This window comes from Falco rusticolus, chromosome 6 (genome assembly GCF_015220075.1).
Source record: "Falco rusticolus isolate bFalRus1 chromosome 6, bFalRus1.pri, whole genome shotgun sequence".
NCBI lineage: Eukaryota > Metazoa > Chordata > Aves > Falconiformes > Falconidae > Falco > Falco rusticolus.
In genome coordinates this window covers 9262926-9278927 of record NC_051192.1, presented here as the reverse complement: position 1 = coordinate 9278927, position 16002 = coordinate 9262926, and the positions used below count along the sequence as shown (strand labels likewise).

The 16002-nt window shown below is 52.1% G+C and overlaps 1 protein-coding gene across 1 annotated transcript in view; it reads left to right on the top strand.

The window, feature by feature from the left end:
* SLC35F3 (solute carrier family 35 member F3) overlaps nucleotides 1-16002 on the top strand; it is a 75282-nt gene that overhangs the window by 47897 nt on the left and 11383 nt on the right. Inside the window, exons 3-4 of the mRNA XM_037392258.1 lie at nucleotides 8842-9061; nucleotides 15350-15475. Of these exons, the coding sequence (XP_037248155.1) occupies nucleotides 8842-9061; nucleotides 15350-15475 (346 nt within the window). The remainder of the gene's footprint in view (nucleotides 1-8841; nucleotides 9062-15349; nucleotides 15476-16002) is intronic.

Genomic DNA, 16002 nt, shown 5'->3' with positions numbered 1-16002 from the left:
GACAGGCTGCCCTTGCTGCCTTGTCCTTTCTTAAGACAGGATGCTGTGAGCTTGAGATTTCCTGACGGTAGCCAAGCATTTCTTCAGCTCTTCTCAGGCACAGATCCGGTAAAGGAAAAATGCCTGACAGTGATGAATCACTGACTAAACAGCTTAATGGTACCCCATCACCCGCCATTACCATGGGCAGTATTAGTTAAACAGCCACTTGAAACATGCCAGGCATTTTCCAGGAAAAAAAAGGGGCACTCCTGACCTCCAAGTGCAAAACCCAGTGCCATCGCCTGGGCTGATGTTACCTGCCAGGCTGCAGGGCTGCGGTCTCTCGTATGGAAGGGTATATAACAAGAGACCGAAGGACCAGGCTTTGCAGCCCTAGTTTAGTCCCCAGTGCGGACAGGCAGGACTGGGTGAGTACAGAGCATCTCTGAGGAGCGACACATGGCCGTGGGCTGCGGCGTGCCTCAGCGGGGAGGGCAGGCAGCAGGGCAGGCAAGGGGCACGCTCCGGGCAGGTCTCAGACCTCTGCCCCATGGAAGGTGAGGAGCAGCTTGTGCTCTCCCAGCACTGGCAAGCATCTTTCCTGAGCTGCTCCAGGTGCACGGGAGGAAAGCTGGAGGCAGGGGTATAGGGGTTCTGTTGTAGAAGCCTCGGACCTGCAGGTCAATAAAAGCCATGGCAGGAATCCCGGGCACCTCTCTGCAAAGTGCTGAGGCTAGCAGGTTTATTCGCAGCATTTTATGATCTGGGACACACCACAGGAGCCTCCGTGCAACTGTTCTGCTGGCATGTGAACATGCGGTGACTCAGGAAAAAGGCGCTCGAGGGCTGTCTTGATAAGTAACAGGAGTTGGCTATAAAATAAACATGCAGGAAAAGCAAATCCCCAGCTCTCCAAAGGTGCAGCCTACAGGCAGCCTTCATCCTGCCTCTTCCAAGCACCCAGGGACTTCGCCTCTCCGTGCCCTAGCTTGCACCTCTGTAAAATGGGTTTCATGAGCTCACCCTTCGCTTGCACTGCTTTGAAATCTCTCCACCTGAGAGGCTGATTTTATCATGGGGGGAGGGAAGTGGAGCTGGAGTCACGATCCTATTTTCTGGGAGACACCTCATGTACGTTCCTGGAGAGCATATTTGAGGAATATTTTGGTTTAACTTACGTGTTTTATCTGCACAGCGGTCTTTTACTGACCTCCACTTGTGACCACAATGCAGTGAGGGGTGCTGTGACCCTAACAGGATGAATTAAAAAAAAAAAGTTACGGGTTTTTTCACCAGGAGAAATTAAACTGGTTTCAGGTTCCTTCCCTCTTAATAACAGCCAGGGCACCTCATCTGTCTTCTCTGCTTTTGCTTACTGCAACTGGCTTGTAAGTCCCCCCAGAAGACATAGCATGACATTTTAGTCCATGTCTCTTTTTTCGTACATTGAACAGAAAATGTAGGACTGTTAACAGCACATCTGCAGATTATTTATCCATGCAGGCCTAATTGGTGCAGGGATTAGCAAAACATGTTTTGCCTGCCAATCTCTAATCAAGAGGCCAGATTCACTGGTGTGGTAGCAGCTTCGCAGTGCTCCAGGGAGGTGATGCTCACTCTGCTGAAAATCAGGAGCAATTTAGCTAAATTCAATTTGCAGGTACAGACCTCGCAAGGTCAAAGTAAGCACAGTCTGCAGAGAAAAATTATCACCCACAAGGAGCAACAGCAGATCCAAACCGGCTTTTGAGGAGAAGGATCTAGTATGAAGGCCAAGACAATGAGAAAATTGTAACTAAAGTTAACAGTCTGGAAAGGAGAAATAACTGGCTTGTTATTCCCTTAGGATGTGTATTCCTCCCAGATATTTTCTACTTTACTGCATCTTTCCCAAAGATGTAATGGCAGGTTCAGTAGCTTGTTAACCTTTCTGGCATAGGTTTGTTCTGCAGTGAGTATTGAGAGACCAAACCCCCAGCCCAGAGGAACACACCGTGTGTGCTTTTCCTGGTTCTTTTCTACCTTTCCTCTTCATAGATGGGATATTTTTTTTTTGGCAAAATGGGGGCAAAAAGCATTCCTTCCAGTTCTGACAGAATTTTATACATTCACTTGCATGAGGTTCAAAGCAGTGGAGAAACATCCCAACTACCTAGCAATGCTTGAAGACAAAACAAGCAGTGGAAGGTGAATAGTGTTAAATATTTAATTGTAAGCTCGGTGGGAAGAAAATGGAGCTTTACTGTCATATTTTACATGCAAATTTTATTTGACTGCAACACCTGCTTTCAATATGATTAACTCTTACTTAGCATGCAATTTTGGCTCTGTCAACTTCTGATTTACTTCACTGGGGATGCTTGGTTCCAGTGATGGAGGTATTCTGCTAGTATTGCTGTTCTGGAGACATGCCTAATGGAACAGAGCTAATTTGCCATTTGCTGGGTTAATGAAGATACACACTAAAAAGATTATGAGGAAAAACAAGAACTAGTACATGAAAGATTAAGAAAAAAGCAAACAATTGACTAAAAATACAGCGAGATCTCTGTGCCTTAGGCTTTTCTGCAGTATCTTTCATCCTAGCACAGTTCCTGTAGTGCCGTAGCTGCTCCCAAGTGACCACACACGTTTCCGTCAGGCCAGTTGTCAGGACACCCTGGGACGAGTGGCAGGGGACCAGAATCCCCATGTGGGAGAGGGTGGCTGGCGTGTGCAGCCCAGCCGGTGCTGGGTCAGGACTTGCTAAGCCCTGCTTGGGGGCTGTTACTGCAGGAGGCTTGTGCCACTGCAGCAGCTGTGCCGTGTGGTGCCCGCTGCTTTATTTTATACCTACAAGCAGGTAGGTCTGTCCCCACCGCTGTCATCCCAAGCAGAGGATGCCCTGAATGCCAGGCAGCCGCTTCTGCTCCCAGATGGGCTTTATGGCCTTTGCATCAGCCATCCCAGCTGGTGTCCTGAGGAAGAGGAGGGCAGCCACGCCGGGTGCGTGCCCCTCTTTCTCACCTGCACCATCCCATTACCCAGACACACAGGAGAGATGCCTGCTGCAGCAGCCCCCTCAGCAACATGCTGCAGCAAGAGCATCCACCATGTAACATCTCTCTGGAAACACCTCCAAGAACCACGTGTAACCAGGCTGCAGTTCTCTCCCTTTGCATGTAGATCTCCTCCCAGCAGCGCAGTCCCGCCGTTTATTTCAGGCATGAGCCTTCAGATTGTCTATGAACATGGATATGACACTTCTGAGTGGGAGCAAGATTTTCTTTATTGCTGCTGCGGCAGTTAAGCCAGTATATTTCCTTTCCGGTATCCTTCCTTTGATATCTCCATTCCAGTCTTACACAGGTCTTTGCTGTTGCCTTCACTAATGCCTTGCATTTATTTTTTAAACCAACTGCTGTGATTACAATGGAAGTCTAGCTCATGATGGCAGAGCCGAGGAAATTAATGCAGGAAGGTAGTTTATCTCAAAACCACAGCATTACGCCCTGCAACGCCAAAGCTCCTTGCTGTCTGCTGCCGCCTTGTCAGGAAACAGATCAGCAGCTGTAGGAATTTACTCCTCACTTGGAGGATGACACAGAGTCGAGGAGAGACCATCTCAGCAGGGTGGCTCTGCCAGCCGTCTGCAGGACAGCATCGCTGCCCAGGAGCCACGTGCAGCGTGACCCAGGGATGCACAGGGCTTTGCATCAGCATTTCCCTATGGCCTCTCTGGCCGTCATCCACATGCGAAGTGGCAGCACTCCGTGGGCAGAGCAGGGCGAGCCCAGCAAACACAGCTGTACCAGCAAGCGAGCAGCAGGCGGCTTTCGGGTTGAGATAGTGGGTGAGAGTGGCAGACACAGGATTTCTGGTCATGTGGGCAGAAGTAGGTTTGCTTTGTCTTTGATGACAATTTCTCTTCTAACACGGGGTGATTTCTCCTTGCGGACATGCGCTGGAGGTGCCCATGTCTGTGCTTCTTGCTCTCAGGTCCCTTTTAGAGCTGAAGGAGAGAAACAGAAGTAGCTTTTTCCCCAGGCTCTGTGCCTCCTGAGGTGGGCAGCAGTGGCAGCTCAGGGATGTGCATCTCCAGCAGCTCTGAACAGAGCCTGGGTTCCTGGCTCAAACATAAAAAGTTGCTTGTACATACCTAAAGGTCGGTGGGCAGAAGCTCCCCACTGCCACTCTGTGCCCCTGGGACTCGGCGCTCTGCCGGGTTGTTAGAACCACATGCACACACATTCATCTCACAGGGAGCTACCCAAGCATCTTCAGGGCCTCTCTAGCTGGGTGTCTTGGAGGTATGTGGAAAGTATATATGCTATACGTAAATAAGGTTGCTTGCTGTTAACTGTGCCTTTATTTAAGACAGAGCATGGGATCTCACTCAACAGGCATACAGCCCAAGAGTTCTTTGAAAGCTTTCCAGTGAGTCTGAGGAATAATGAAGAGCAGTGCACACTGTGTGAGCAGGGAGAGGGAGCCCACAGCGGACTGTGTTGTACACACCACAACAGCCCCGCTCTGCTCCTCTTGCTGGAAAACCCGCTCCCGTGTCACCGTGCCTGTGCACAGGGCTCGCTGCCAGCAGTTGCAGGCATTTGTAATGATGCTGCACTGAGCAACTGCTGTATGTCCATACCAGCTACCTGCAAACACTGCGTACTGCTAAACACCACTGCTGCCCTGGGGCACAGCCCCTCACTGCGGCAGCTGCCCCAGCACACAGGGCAAGGGCAAGTGCCAGGAGCACAGGGGAGGGCCTGCCTGCAGGATCCCCGCTGGCTTTCTTTGCAAAGCAGCCTCTGGCACCTCTGCCTGCCTTAGCAAACAGCAGGTATTTCGTCCCAGAGACTAACGCAATAGTCTGCAGCCTCCAGGCACCTGGTAACCCTCCCTCTTCACCTCAGGTGAGCTAGAACTGGCTGTGCTGCAGGAGCGGCTCACCAAAGCCTGGATAAACCGAGGCAGAAAGTGTGTTTTATCCTGGAAATGATACAGCTTGGTGTAAAGGCGTGAAGGCAGTGGGTTGATCAGCATTGATAACATGCAGCTGTGGCCTTGCCTCAGAGGCAGTGGGTTGATTGACATGGACGATGTGCAGCTGTAGCTCGTTCCTGCTAAGTGGATAAATAGCCCTGAGGATGGTGGAAGAGGTGGTTGTACCCAAGAGGTACCCCTACCAAGAGGGGTAGGAGTGGTGTTGTCTGGTTTCTGGAGGAAGGAGAAACAGCATGGACAGTAGAATCTGACTGACAGAAAAGCCTTGTTGCAGCCTACTGGTTTGTTTGTGCTGCAACAGTTGGTGCCCTGTGTGAGGTGAAGTGGGTTGGACTCCCACTACAACAGCTTGGCTGCTGGCCCCAGCAGGCAAAGCCAGAGGAGGCTGGTGGTCTCCCTGCCAGAGCAGGGTGCTTCCCCACCAGCTTTTCCATTGCCACTGCACACTTCTCCTAGAAGGAGACACCCAGTGCCATCTCCCCACCAGCCTGGGGGGCAGCCAGCTTGCTCTGGTGTGGGTGGAGGACTTCCTCTGTGTCCTGCTATGGGCAAGCAGACCTGCAAGGGTCTGTCCTGTAAAGCCTCAAAGGAACTGATGGCAGCTCCACATCTGTCCTGTGGCTTTGGGATGCTTGGGGTCAGGCTTCATACAAGGGCCCACAGCACTGAGCTGGGCTCTAAGGGATGCTGAATGATTACAGGATGCTGAATGATTACCTTCCAGGTAAGGTGGGGTTTTGTCTTCCTTAAAAAGTAACATTTTTGTTAGCAGATGAGATTGTTAAAATATTCATAAGCAGGCTCTCCTGAAGCAGTCAGGCATGTCTAGAGTGCCGCAGGACACAAGCTCTTGTTTTTGCCAAGGAGCATCCATAAAACATCAGGATACTCGTTGGGCACCATGTACCCTGGTGGGCAAAATGGAAATTACTGGCCAGCAGGAGCAATGGTGTCCCAAATGTTCTGTCAAAATATTCAAAGTTTAAGGTTGGTTTTTCTGGAGTGACTTTGTCCCCTGACTGTTTTGGGGTTACAGTGTAGGTTATATCACAGTCCTTTCTTGCTTCCCACAAATATTGATCTACCGTTCCTCACTGACAACTCCCTTCAGATGCTGTGTTATGGCACCATGGAAAAATCAGTTTCCCCAATAAGCAGCAGTAAACCTGGGGAGACAAATAATTGTGAGGGGATTATCGTACAGTACAGAGTCATCCTGGTGCACATAATGTACCAATTTCCCCTAATGCTACTCAGACTTCACTGAAGCTGACAGGTCCAAGAAAGCCATCTAACCCACTTGCTGCCCCACAAAGAGCCCCCAGTTCAGCAGTGCACCCATCTTGGACAACGTGGCTCGCTGTGCATGTCTGGTAGCACCCCCCACAGCCCCTGGTGTCCTCGAGGAGAAGCTCCCTTACACCTTCATACTGGATGGGCAAACCTCTGCCCTAAGGAGGTCTCCTTTGGAAGCTGGAGCCATCCAACAAGAATCAATTCACACTTGGTGTAACCAGCCAAAACTGCGAAGAGGAACATTTGTTGTACAGGCCAGCGAGAAGAGACTCCAAAGGGGGAAATGCAGCTCAGGGTCCTGGTCCGTGCCGGGGCAAGGCTGTGCTTTGGGGCATTATGGCACTACACTGGGCGCTTCAGGGATGCGGGTGAATGCCAGACTGTGCTACCATGTAGATCCAGTGGCATCTGCTAAACAACAGTTGGGCCCGCAGAACAGTAAAAGCACGTGTTTCTGCTGTACATGAAAAAGCGATACACAACTCTGTATGTGGGGAACAGGGTTTTGGCAGGAGGAACTTTTTTTCCCAAGAATGAATCCCAACATAAATCCCATTTCAGTCCTCTCAATTGACTACAGCCTTCCTATCCCTCTCACACTAATCTTCCATAATTTAATTTAAATTGTGCCTGCGTTTTTAGAGCATTAGACTAGCTTCCTGTGACACCCTGGCAGTCAAACCCTCCTTGGTGTCTTGGGAAGCGGGTTTAATCCTTTGCTGAAGTTTGGGACTGGGTTTTCAGTGTCTCTCTGTGGCATGTGGCTGGTACAGATGGCGCTTCGTGGGGCTGAAGGGTAGAAATAAGGTGGGTATAGTGTTTGTGGAAGGGAAGAGGGGATCCAGGACACATGCTGAGGACAGGCAGCATCTGTCAGTGTTGCGTGCATCCCTGAACAGCCCTGCACAGCACCAGCAGGTGGAAAGTCGGGCCGAGGTCTGTGGTGCAGAGGGGTCACTCTTCTTGTGATACAGAGAGGCAGTTAACAGGTTTGGCAAGCAATAGGCTGCTGCTAGCAGGTAATTTCACAGAGGGCAAGGGATGCTGATGTGACACTGAGTGATGCCATGCAGAACTAGTGGCTCAAATGAAAGTGTCAGTGTCAAGCAGCCGAAGCCCAGGGTCACCACATCCAGAGATGGGCAGGTTCTGCACAGCCATGACTCGGTACAAGAGACTGGCAGGCAACAAAACCCAACAAACACAAAAAATGCATTTCTTCTACCCTGCAGCCTTGTACCTGCTGCAGCAGAGGGGGTGTAGGCAGACGTGGAGTTAGTGATGGGGAAATCTGAAGAGGCTCAGAGCTTGGATGGGTTTCTCTGGGTAATCAGCCCCATCTTGTGAGAAAAGGGATCAAAATCACCCTTTCATCAGACTCCAAATAATGAGCCTTACCTGCCCAGTCTCAGGAAACAAACAGCTTGAAATTCAAGACAGCAGTGAAAACCTGTTTGGCCTTCATTGTCAGAGGAAAATTTAATTTTGCTCAATTTTTGTCAAAATATCTCATTAAAGTACTTCAGGGCCTCAGGGGTTTTGCAGATTTTAAAGCAAGCAAAGCCAGCACAGGCTACAGCACTGCCGCCAACTGCCACCTGCACGCTGCAGCAGGCTGCACCCTCCGCCTCGCAGACCGCTGCATTTCTTCTTTGCATTATTGAATTTCCTTGCAGACAGCGCAGCCGGCAGCTCCAGCTGTGCTGCTCGGCAGAAGCAGGTTGCAGGCAGGCTTGCCCCTCGCAGCGCCTCTGCAGAAGTCACCCCTGCAGCCACATCCCGGCCCCCCCACGCTGCCTCCCCAGAGCCCTGCCAGCACCACCAGGCATCACCACCTGTCCTCTTTTGCCTGCCAGCACCTCCGGGACACAAATAAACCCCTGGGGTTTCCTTCTCCTGTGCCAGGGCTGTACCTGCTGTGGCTGCCCTCCCACCTGGGGATTCACAGCATCCACAGCCCGAAGTGTATGCCTGCGTTCCTAACTCCGCGCTGCTGCTCCAACTGACCCAGCATGTGCCCGGGTGCCACTGTACCATGTCCCAGTGCGTGCCCCTGCCCCTGCTGCTGCCAGGGGGCTTGAGCCAGGTCCTGCTCCTTGGGTGGAAAAAGCCCAAACTGGGCTCCCATGGAGGCTCCATCCAAGCCCTGCACAGTGGATCATGGATGGGAACTAGAGTCCCGTGGCTGCAGCAGAAGTGGGGAGCAGGGGGGGTTGGTGCCAGCCCTGGCCCCTCAGCATCCTGGTACCCACAGGGGTGAAAGGAGGAGGATGACCTCATGCAGTTTCAAGATGTCCACTGTGAAGGCACTCATGGCAAGAGTGGGATTTCACCTCTCCCCTCACTCTTCTGTTGCTGTCCCTCCTGTGTTTGCAGCCCCCATGTGTTCATACCCTGTGCAGGTGCTGGCTGTTGCAGCAGACACTGAAACTTGGTTTTCTTCTCCTCTTTAAGGTGTGTGCCCCTCTTTCCCCCACGGAAAAGACGAGGAGCAGGGAAGGAAAGAAACCCATATATTTGCTGCAGACTGTGACTGGTTTGTGTAATAATGCTGCCTTTCTCTCCTTGTTTTAGGGAGTGTTGCCGATTCTTTGGAGACAATGGCTTGACTTTGAAGGTGTTTTTTACCAAGGCAGCACCCTTTGGTGTTCTTTGGACACTCACAAACTACCTTTACTTACATGCAATAAAGAAAATAAACTCTACGGATGTCTCCGTGTTGTTCTGCTGCAACAAAGCTTTTGTGTTCTTGCTTTCATGGATCGTTCTGAGGGACAGGTTCATGGGAGTGAGGGTAAGTGACTCCTTATCTTTGTCTCCCTTCTTCCTCCTCATCCTTCTGCCTTTCCTTTTCCCCTTCCCTCCTGCCAGCTGAGTTGAGTAGCATGCCACACAGACAGCTGAGCAGGCACGGAAATCCCTGTGGAGCAGAGATGCATCCTTCCCTGCAGCCTGGCCTGTGAGCTTCCAGTTTCCCCATCTCCCCCAGCCTGGTGCCTTTGCACATTTTCCTTTAGAAAAGAGGTAAGTTGCTCCAGAGCACGTCAGGAAGGATAGCTACTACCTCCACGTTGCTGTGCATGTGTGTCACCCTTTCCCGTCCCCTGCCAAGTGACTATTCCCAGGCTGTGGCACCAGACCTAGTGGTTTCTAACTGCATGGTCCCGCAAGCCTGCATGCAATGCATTCCTGGTCTAATCTGTGACTTTAACGGAGCCCTCACCTTTATGTGCATAGCAGCAGGCTTGCAGGGTGGCACGGTTATCCTTTGCACCTGTGTCAGTTGGCAGCAGCTGCAGAGAGGAGAGCGGGGCTGCCCTCGCCCACCCACAGCCAAGGCGTGTGTGCATGCATCACTGGTGGAGGACTGTAACGCCGGTGCATGGGGCCTTGCACATCTGGCCAGCAGCTGTGGACAGCACAGCAGGCAGCAGGGCAGCAGGCTCGCTCCCCTGGGACGACTCTCCTGGTGGCGTCCCAGATGTTTGCTTACACCCTTAGTCCTACACCCCATGTGAATGCCTGCTCCGCAGTGGCAACAGAGCTGCATGCACAGGGGGTTGAGTTGGGAAATGCCACAGCTCCCTGCTGACCCTGCTGCCATTTTGGCAGCCTCAGCACACGGTGTCCTTGGGCAGCAGAGCCGGGTGGGTGGGTAACCCACCATCCCAGGGCCAAGGGGGTCCTGGCAGGGCCAGGAGTAACTGCAAGGAAAAGGCACTAGTGGGTCGCTCCTGCCTCGCTGCACCAGCAGGCACTTATTAATGTAACAGTAATAATACCCGTTTTCTGCCCACCACTTGAGGAGCGCTCTGCTCACCCACCTGGCCAATGCTTTCAGTGCTCAGAAGATGTTGTTAGCCCTCGCTGCACAGAGCAACGGAGAGTTAACTTTTTGGGAAGTGCTCCTCTCTGGCAGGAGAGCTTGGCCAGCCTTGTGGTGATGGCAGCCAAAAGGCTGCTCAGGGAATCGTTGCAAAATGTACCTGCCAAAAGCCCAGCCTGGCCAGCTGGAGTCTGTGCTTGCCCACCCCCCTGCCCAGGTAGCTGTACCCTGAAAACAAATTAACTTGATTTTTTTAGTATATCCTGAAATGATCCTGGAGGCGGGGAGGTGTCACTGATAGCATAGCTGGACATGCTGGCCAATTTGATAAAAGTAAAAAAAAAATGTTAAAAGTGTATTTTTGTGGGACGCCAGAGAGGAGGTGTGTGGAGTGGCTGACTGCTGCTGTCCTGTGCATGCAGCTTGCTCCGCAGTCTGCACGTGCCATCTCCCACCGCAGGATACAGATGTGGGCTGGGGGAGAGAAGCTGACCTGTGTGTAGGGATATCCACACCAGCACGCACGTGCTGGAGCGGAGGTGCTTCTCATGCTCTCCCCTGGGTGCATGGTTGTGCATAAAGAGCCAGGGTGGCCAGGGGCTCTCCAGCAGCTTCCTGGCCAGACTAAGTCTTGTGCCATGGCAGGTGACACGTGCTGGGGGATGAATCCTGCTCTGGATCTCCCCCTTCCCAAAGAGGCAGAAGGAGTGGAAAGACCAGGGAAGTAGATTGCGTGGTGGTCTCAGCCATGTCCAGCTTTTCTTTGTTTCTTACCAGCACTGCCTTTAGGAAAGCAGCAATGAAGCAGAGACCCAGAACAGTGTCCAAGACAGTGAAGGCCATGCGATGCTCCTGCCATGTGTTCCGGTCCCTCACCATGGCACCTGGTGCTGGTCAGGGGTGGCAGGGGGGCTTCCTGAAAAGCCACCTCTGTACCCAACGAGGAACCCAGCTGTCTCCTTCCCAGGTGACAGGCCAGCAAGGGACCTGGGGGCAGGGAGAGGTGGCTCGCAGGCAGGCTGGGCTATTCGCTCTTGGACAGATGTGTCATCCTGAACCTGTGGCAAAATGTGAGGTGGCACCTGTCCTAGGGACTGGGGGGGCCCTGCTGCACAGCTCTGTGTGAGTGCTGGGGGTAATCCTGTCTGCGGAGGGACATAGTGCAGAGCCTCTTGGAGAGATGCATTTTCTTCCCTCTTTCCTCTCCTTTCTGTACAGCCCATGTGAAAAGCAACTGGCAGCAAGGGCAGCGCTGCCTGGTGTGCTGGGGGATAGCCTTGGGATGAACCCCAAAACAAAGCCGCCTTCCTGGGACTGGCAACCAGGAGGAGGGACAGCTGCTGGGGCTTCTCCAGGAGTGACCTAGGGACTGCAAGCCAGCACACAGTGCAGCCCCAAAGCTTGTAGTTCCTTGGGGCCGCACTGTGTCAGAGCTGCTGACCCTTTTAGAAGCACCCTTTGAGAGGGTATGTGGCAGAGGCGGCTGCAGGGGGCACGGTGCCTTGCCTTCGGGTGAGCACCATCCCACGCTCCCGCTCCATCCCCACAGCAGCGCAGCAGGGTGGATGGTGCTACAGCAAAGCTCCGACAGTGCATTCGGGTGTCCCTGTGCACACCCACTGGAGGAGAGGCCAGGTAAGAAAGGTAGGAGCTCCGTGGGGTTTAAGCACGTATAAGTATCCTACTTGGCCTTCAGAAGTGCAACTACCAGCTCTACGAGCACTTAAATCACAATTCCGCTGGAATTTAAACGTAAGAGCAAGCTACAAAACCGCATCCTCGCCACTCAGGCACTTCTAAGTGCCTGCATCTCCTGTAACAAAGTTGCACTTCTCCCCCTTTCCCTTTACTGTGCCCAGAGCAACAGTCCAACTGGGCCACAAGCTGTCGAATTGCTTCCAGGGAAGATGCGTGTGTACTGAAGCTGTGAGTGCCTGAAGCATTGCCTCTGCAAGCCTTGCTGTGCTAAGGTATTTGCAAGTAACTGCAGGCTGGTAGCCGAGGTGTGATGTGGTGCAAGCAACTTGTCACTGCCATTAACAATATACTGGATAGACAGGCTGAAAGGCTTCCAGGGAAAGTGTATGTGACGTGCCTGGCATGTTGGCAAGCAGGCTGGGAGGTGAGGCTAAGACTGATCTGACACTTGTGACATGCTTGATAGAAGAGGCAAGGACCTCTGCCCCAGCAAAACTGTTTGCAGACTGCATTTATTTGCTTTGATCTTTGACTTTGGTGTTTCCCTCCATGCTACGGTAAATAAAGCAGGTCAGGGTCCAAAAGAGCCATCGCTTGCAAGTACCCCCTCTGTACGTACCATAGAGACAAGCACACCTGCCAGTGGGACTTGGAAAGAAGTACACTACCAAATCCCAAACTGTAGTCCTTACTTTCCGAACAGGCAGAGACCCAGCCTACTAGGAAGTGCTCTGAAGTCAGTCAACCCCTGACGTTAAAAGCAAAACTGGATACTTTTCATTCTGCAGTTCATTAACGCGCCCTCCGAGTTCCCACCGCAGAGGAGCCGCAGCCGCCAGCGGGGGCTCGGGCAGGCACCCTCACTGATGCGCAGGGAGGTACCAGCTGGTTGCCACCGGCTGGTAAAATGCTGGACAAGCCCCAGGCATCTCAGACAGGAGACAGCCACGCCTGGAGCAGATGCTACAGGAAACGCTGCATCTACAATTCATTGTCGTACCTGGGCTGTAGCACAGGTGACGTTGAAGGACTGGAGCTGCCATCTTTCAGATAAGCTTGAGCCGTGTGTCTTGCAGCTCCACAAAGAACCATACAAAGACGCATCTGCCCCAGGAGCCTGGCTCCAGCAGCTGCCTGTAGCGGACACCTAGGAAAATCTGTCTAAACAGGAAAAACCTATAATTTTACTTCATCATGAGACTTTCTAGCCTCCAGCAATTTGAGGCTCAAGGACTTCTGAGACAGAAAAGATGTTCCTATAGCTAATAGTCTTTAATGGATTTTTTTTTTTTTTCTTCCATGAGTTAATCCCTATAAACTTTTCACATTCACAGTGTGCAACAGCAAAGCTTTCCTTGGCTGAATTATTGGGCAAAGACAAACCTCTTTCTTTTTGTTCTGCACCTGCCCCATGCTAAGCTCATTCAATGACCTCTTTTCTTGTGCCTCTGAAGCCACACAAGTGTCTGAATTTTTATTTGACAAGCACCAGCACGCTGACATTAGAGAACTGCTGAGCTCCGTCAGTCCTGCCAATCTGAAACTGCCCCACATTGCTTAGAGCCATACACTGGCGGTTTTTTTCTCTCCTCGCCTTAAAAAAAAGCCTGTCGAGGACCATAGAGCCCAATTACACCACCACCAAGCTTCACTTTAGAAACGATGCCCCACAGTAGTGCATGGAGAGGCCTGATGCCAACAGGGCTGCGAGCCAAGATGCTGTACCTGATCCTCTCCAAATCTGCAGCGTGCATACCCAGTCTTTGCAGCTTGCACTGCTTTGATCAGGTCATAAATCAGCATTTTCAGAACCTGCTGCCCCTCGGCTGGGCTATGCAAGGGGCTGAGCACCTGGGGGAAATGCTGCCCCTCCACAGCCTGCCAGAGCTGTGCTCGTGCAGCATCATGAACAGCAGTACAGCAATTTCTAGACAATCCCTTTCTTGTTGACATGCTATTAGCAGCTGAATTTTCCAGGCATTGTAGCTTCTGCTGATTTGGGCTTTTTCCTGCCCTGACACTACCCTGCCATTCTACAGCAACACCTTTAGAGAAACTGATCCCCTTCTGTTTGTAAAAACGGGGCATTTCTCCATTAAGGGAAATTGGAGGTGTCGATGTCAGCACGCAGAAGGGATCTGCTGGGTGATCGTGTGTGGAAACTTTATAGGTACCCCCTGGCACCAGCCCCAGCTCAAGCCAGGGAAGAGGCTGCTGGTGCTGCCAGGATGGGGACCTGCAGCTGGGAAAGGGGTCCCCCTGCCGCAGCTTGCTCATCGGGCAGCAGCAAAGCTGGGCACACAGGCTTTCCCCTGCATCTTCACAGCAGCCCCAGCATCTCTGGTCGTGAATAGGAAAGGTGAGAGAAGGCCATTGGTCTTGGATGTGTAGGCAGCCACAGTCTGTGGACGGGGCTTAAAACCCCAGGAGAGGGGACAGCTGGCTGGCATTGACACAGCTGTGGGTCAAAAGAAACTAATTTATCCCAATCATCTTACAAGCACCACCATGACTGCACAGCCAAAGGCAATGTGGTCTAAGCTGGGCATCCCTCACACCACTGCAGATCCAAGAAGCACAGAGCATGCAGAAAGTCATTGTCACCCCACAATTACCACCCAGGTGTAGAGGAATGAAGCTGGGTTAATTAATATTGATAACATACAGCTGTGGGCTGGCTTGGGGGGGTGGGGTGGCCGATGTAGACAAGGTGCAGCTGTGGCTGGTTCTGTTAAGTGGTTGGGGAGCCAATGTAGAGGAGGCAGCCAAGGAAGAGAGGGGGGGAAGAAGCAGAGGGAGTGAGCGTGCCCTGGAGGAGGAGAGACTAGGAGAAGGCAGTAGAGGGATAGGTGTGAAGAGTATGATGGTATGTGATGGTAAAAGACCTTGTTGCAGCCTGATAGTTTGGAGAGTGCTGTGACACCCAGCGGGGCTTGAGGCATCTGGCAGGGCAGTTCCAGAGAAGCTCTGGCTAATTCTGCTGAATCAGGGGCTGCCTGTCCCCCACCTTTACAGATGTTACCTCCCTTTGGACACCCCTCTCAGGCATCGCTGCAGGACTGGCTGGCTGAGTAAGCCTCCCTCCACTCAGAAATGATACATCCGAACCCCAAAGCAATCGCATGACTTTTATTCCCCTGTTTATTTCAAAAACACTTTTCCTCCAAAACCTCCACAGGACTCAAAGCCCTTCCTGGAAGCTCCAGGGAATTATTACTTCTGTATTATTGTCACGCACAGGCTGCAGGGACCCACTGATGGGGAGGCTCAGCGACAGGGATGAATTTCCCCCCCTTTGGCTCAATCCAAGCCGCAGCCCCCCGAGGCAGCCGCTCCTTCGCAGCTCTGCCTGCAGCTTCCCTGCAGCCAGGGAAACCACGGGGGGAGGCAGCATCGGCTTCGTGGGTATCAGCCTGGGCTTGCTACTAGTTTTCTACATAAGCAGATGGTGCAGAAGTACTGTCCTCTCATTCAAAATTGCTCACCTGTTTTTCCGTGTTTGGGGTTGTCGAGTAATACTTTCTTGCTTTTTTTTTTTTTTTTTTTGTCTCCAACCAGATTGTGGCTGCTATATTTGCTATTGCAGGGATTGTTATGATGACGTATGCTGATGGGTTTCACAGCCACTCCGTTATTGGGATAGCCCTGGTGGTGGGCTCTGCCTCAATGTCTGCACTCTACAAGGTAAGCACACCTGGGTCATCCCCCACCCCCAGAAAGATTCAGGAATCCTCACCCTCATCGCTCTGCGCCTGTCTTGCAAACTGTCATGCAGTTCAGTGCCACATGCCCATCTTTGAGGGCTCTGCCATGAACACGCTGACTCTGCAACACTGCATTCAGGTATGCACTTGCTTGGAGTCTGCCCTCACTGAGGACAAACATTCCCGTTCCTTGGGAAAAGTCTTCTCCAGTGCCCACAGGAGGACCCACAGATGTCCCACCTTCTTGCAAAATGAAGCTGCTTTTCCAGGGGTGCTGGATTTAATCCCTCACCCTGGAAGCTCCCTGCAGAGAGTTAGCTTCTTTCTCAAATCACTTTGTTACCGCCCCTTGCCAGTTCTCCTTCAGTGGCGTATGTAGCCTGTGTCGGGCTTAAAGTATTGCTTATCATGGAAATAATCACATGCTTAAAATCCAAAGCACATGCCTGTGAATCAAGGTCTCATATGTGTAAGATGACATGCAGCCACCTCTGCCGGGCAAAGAGC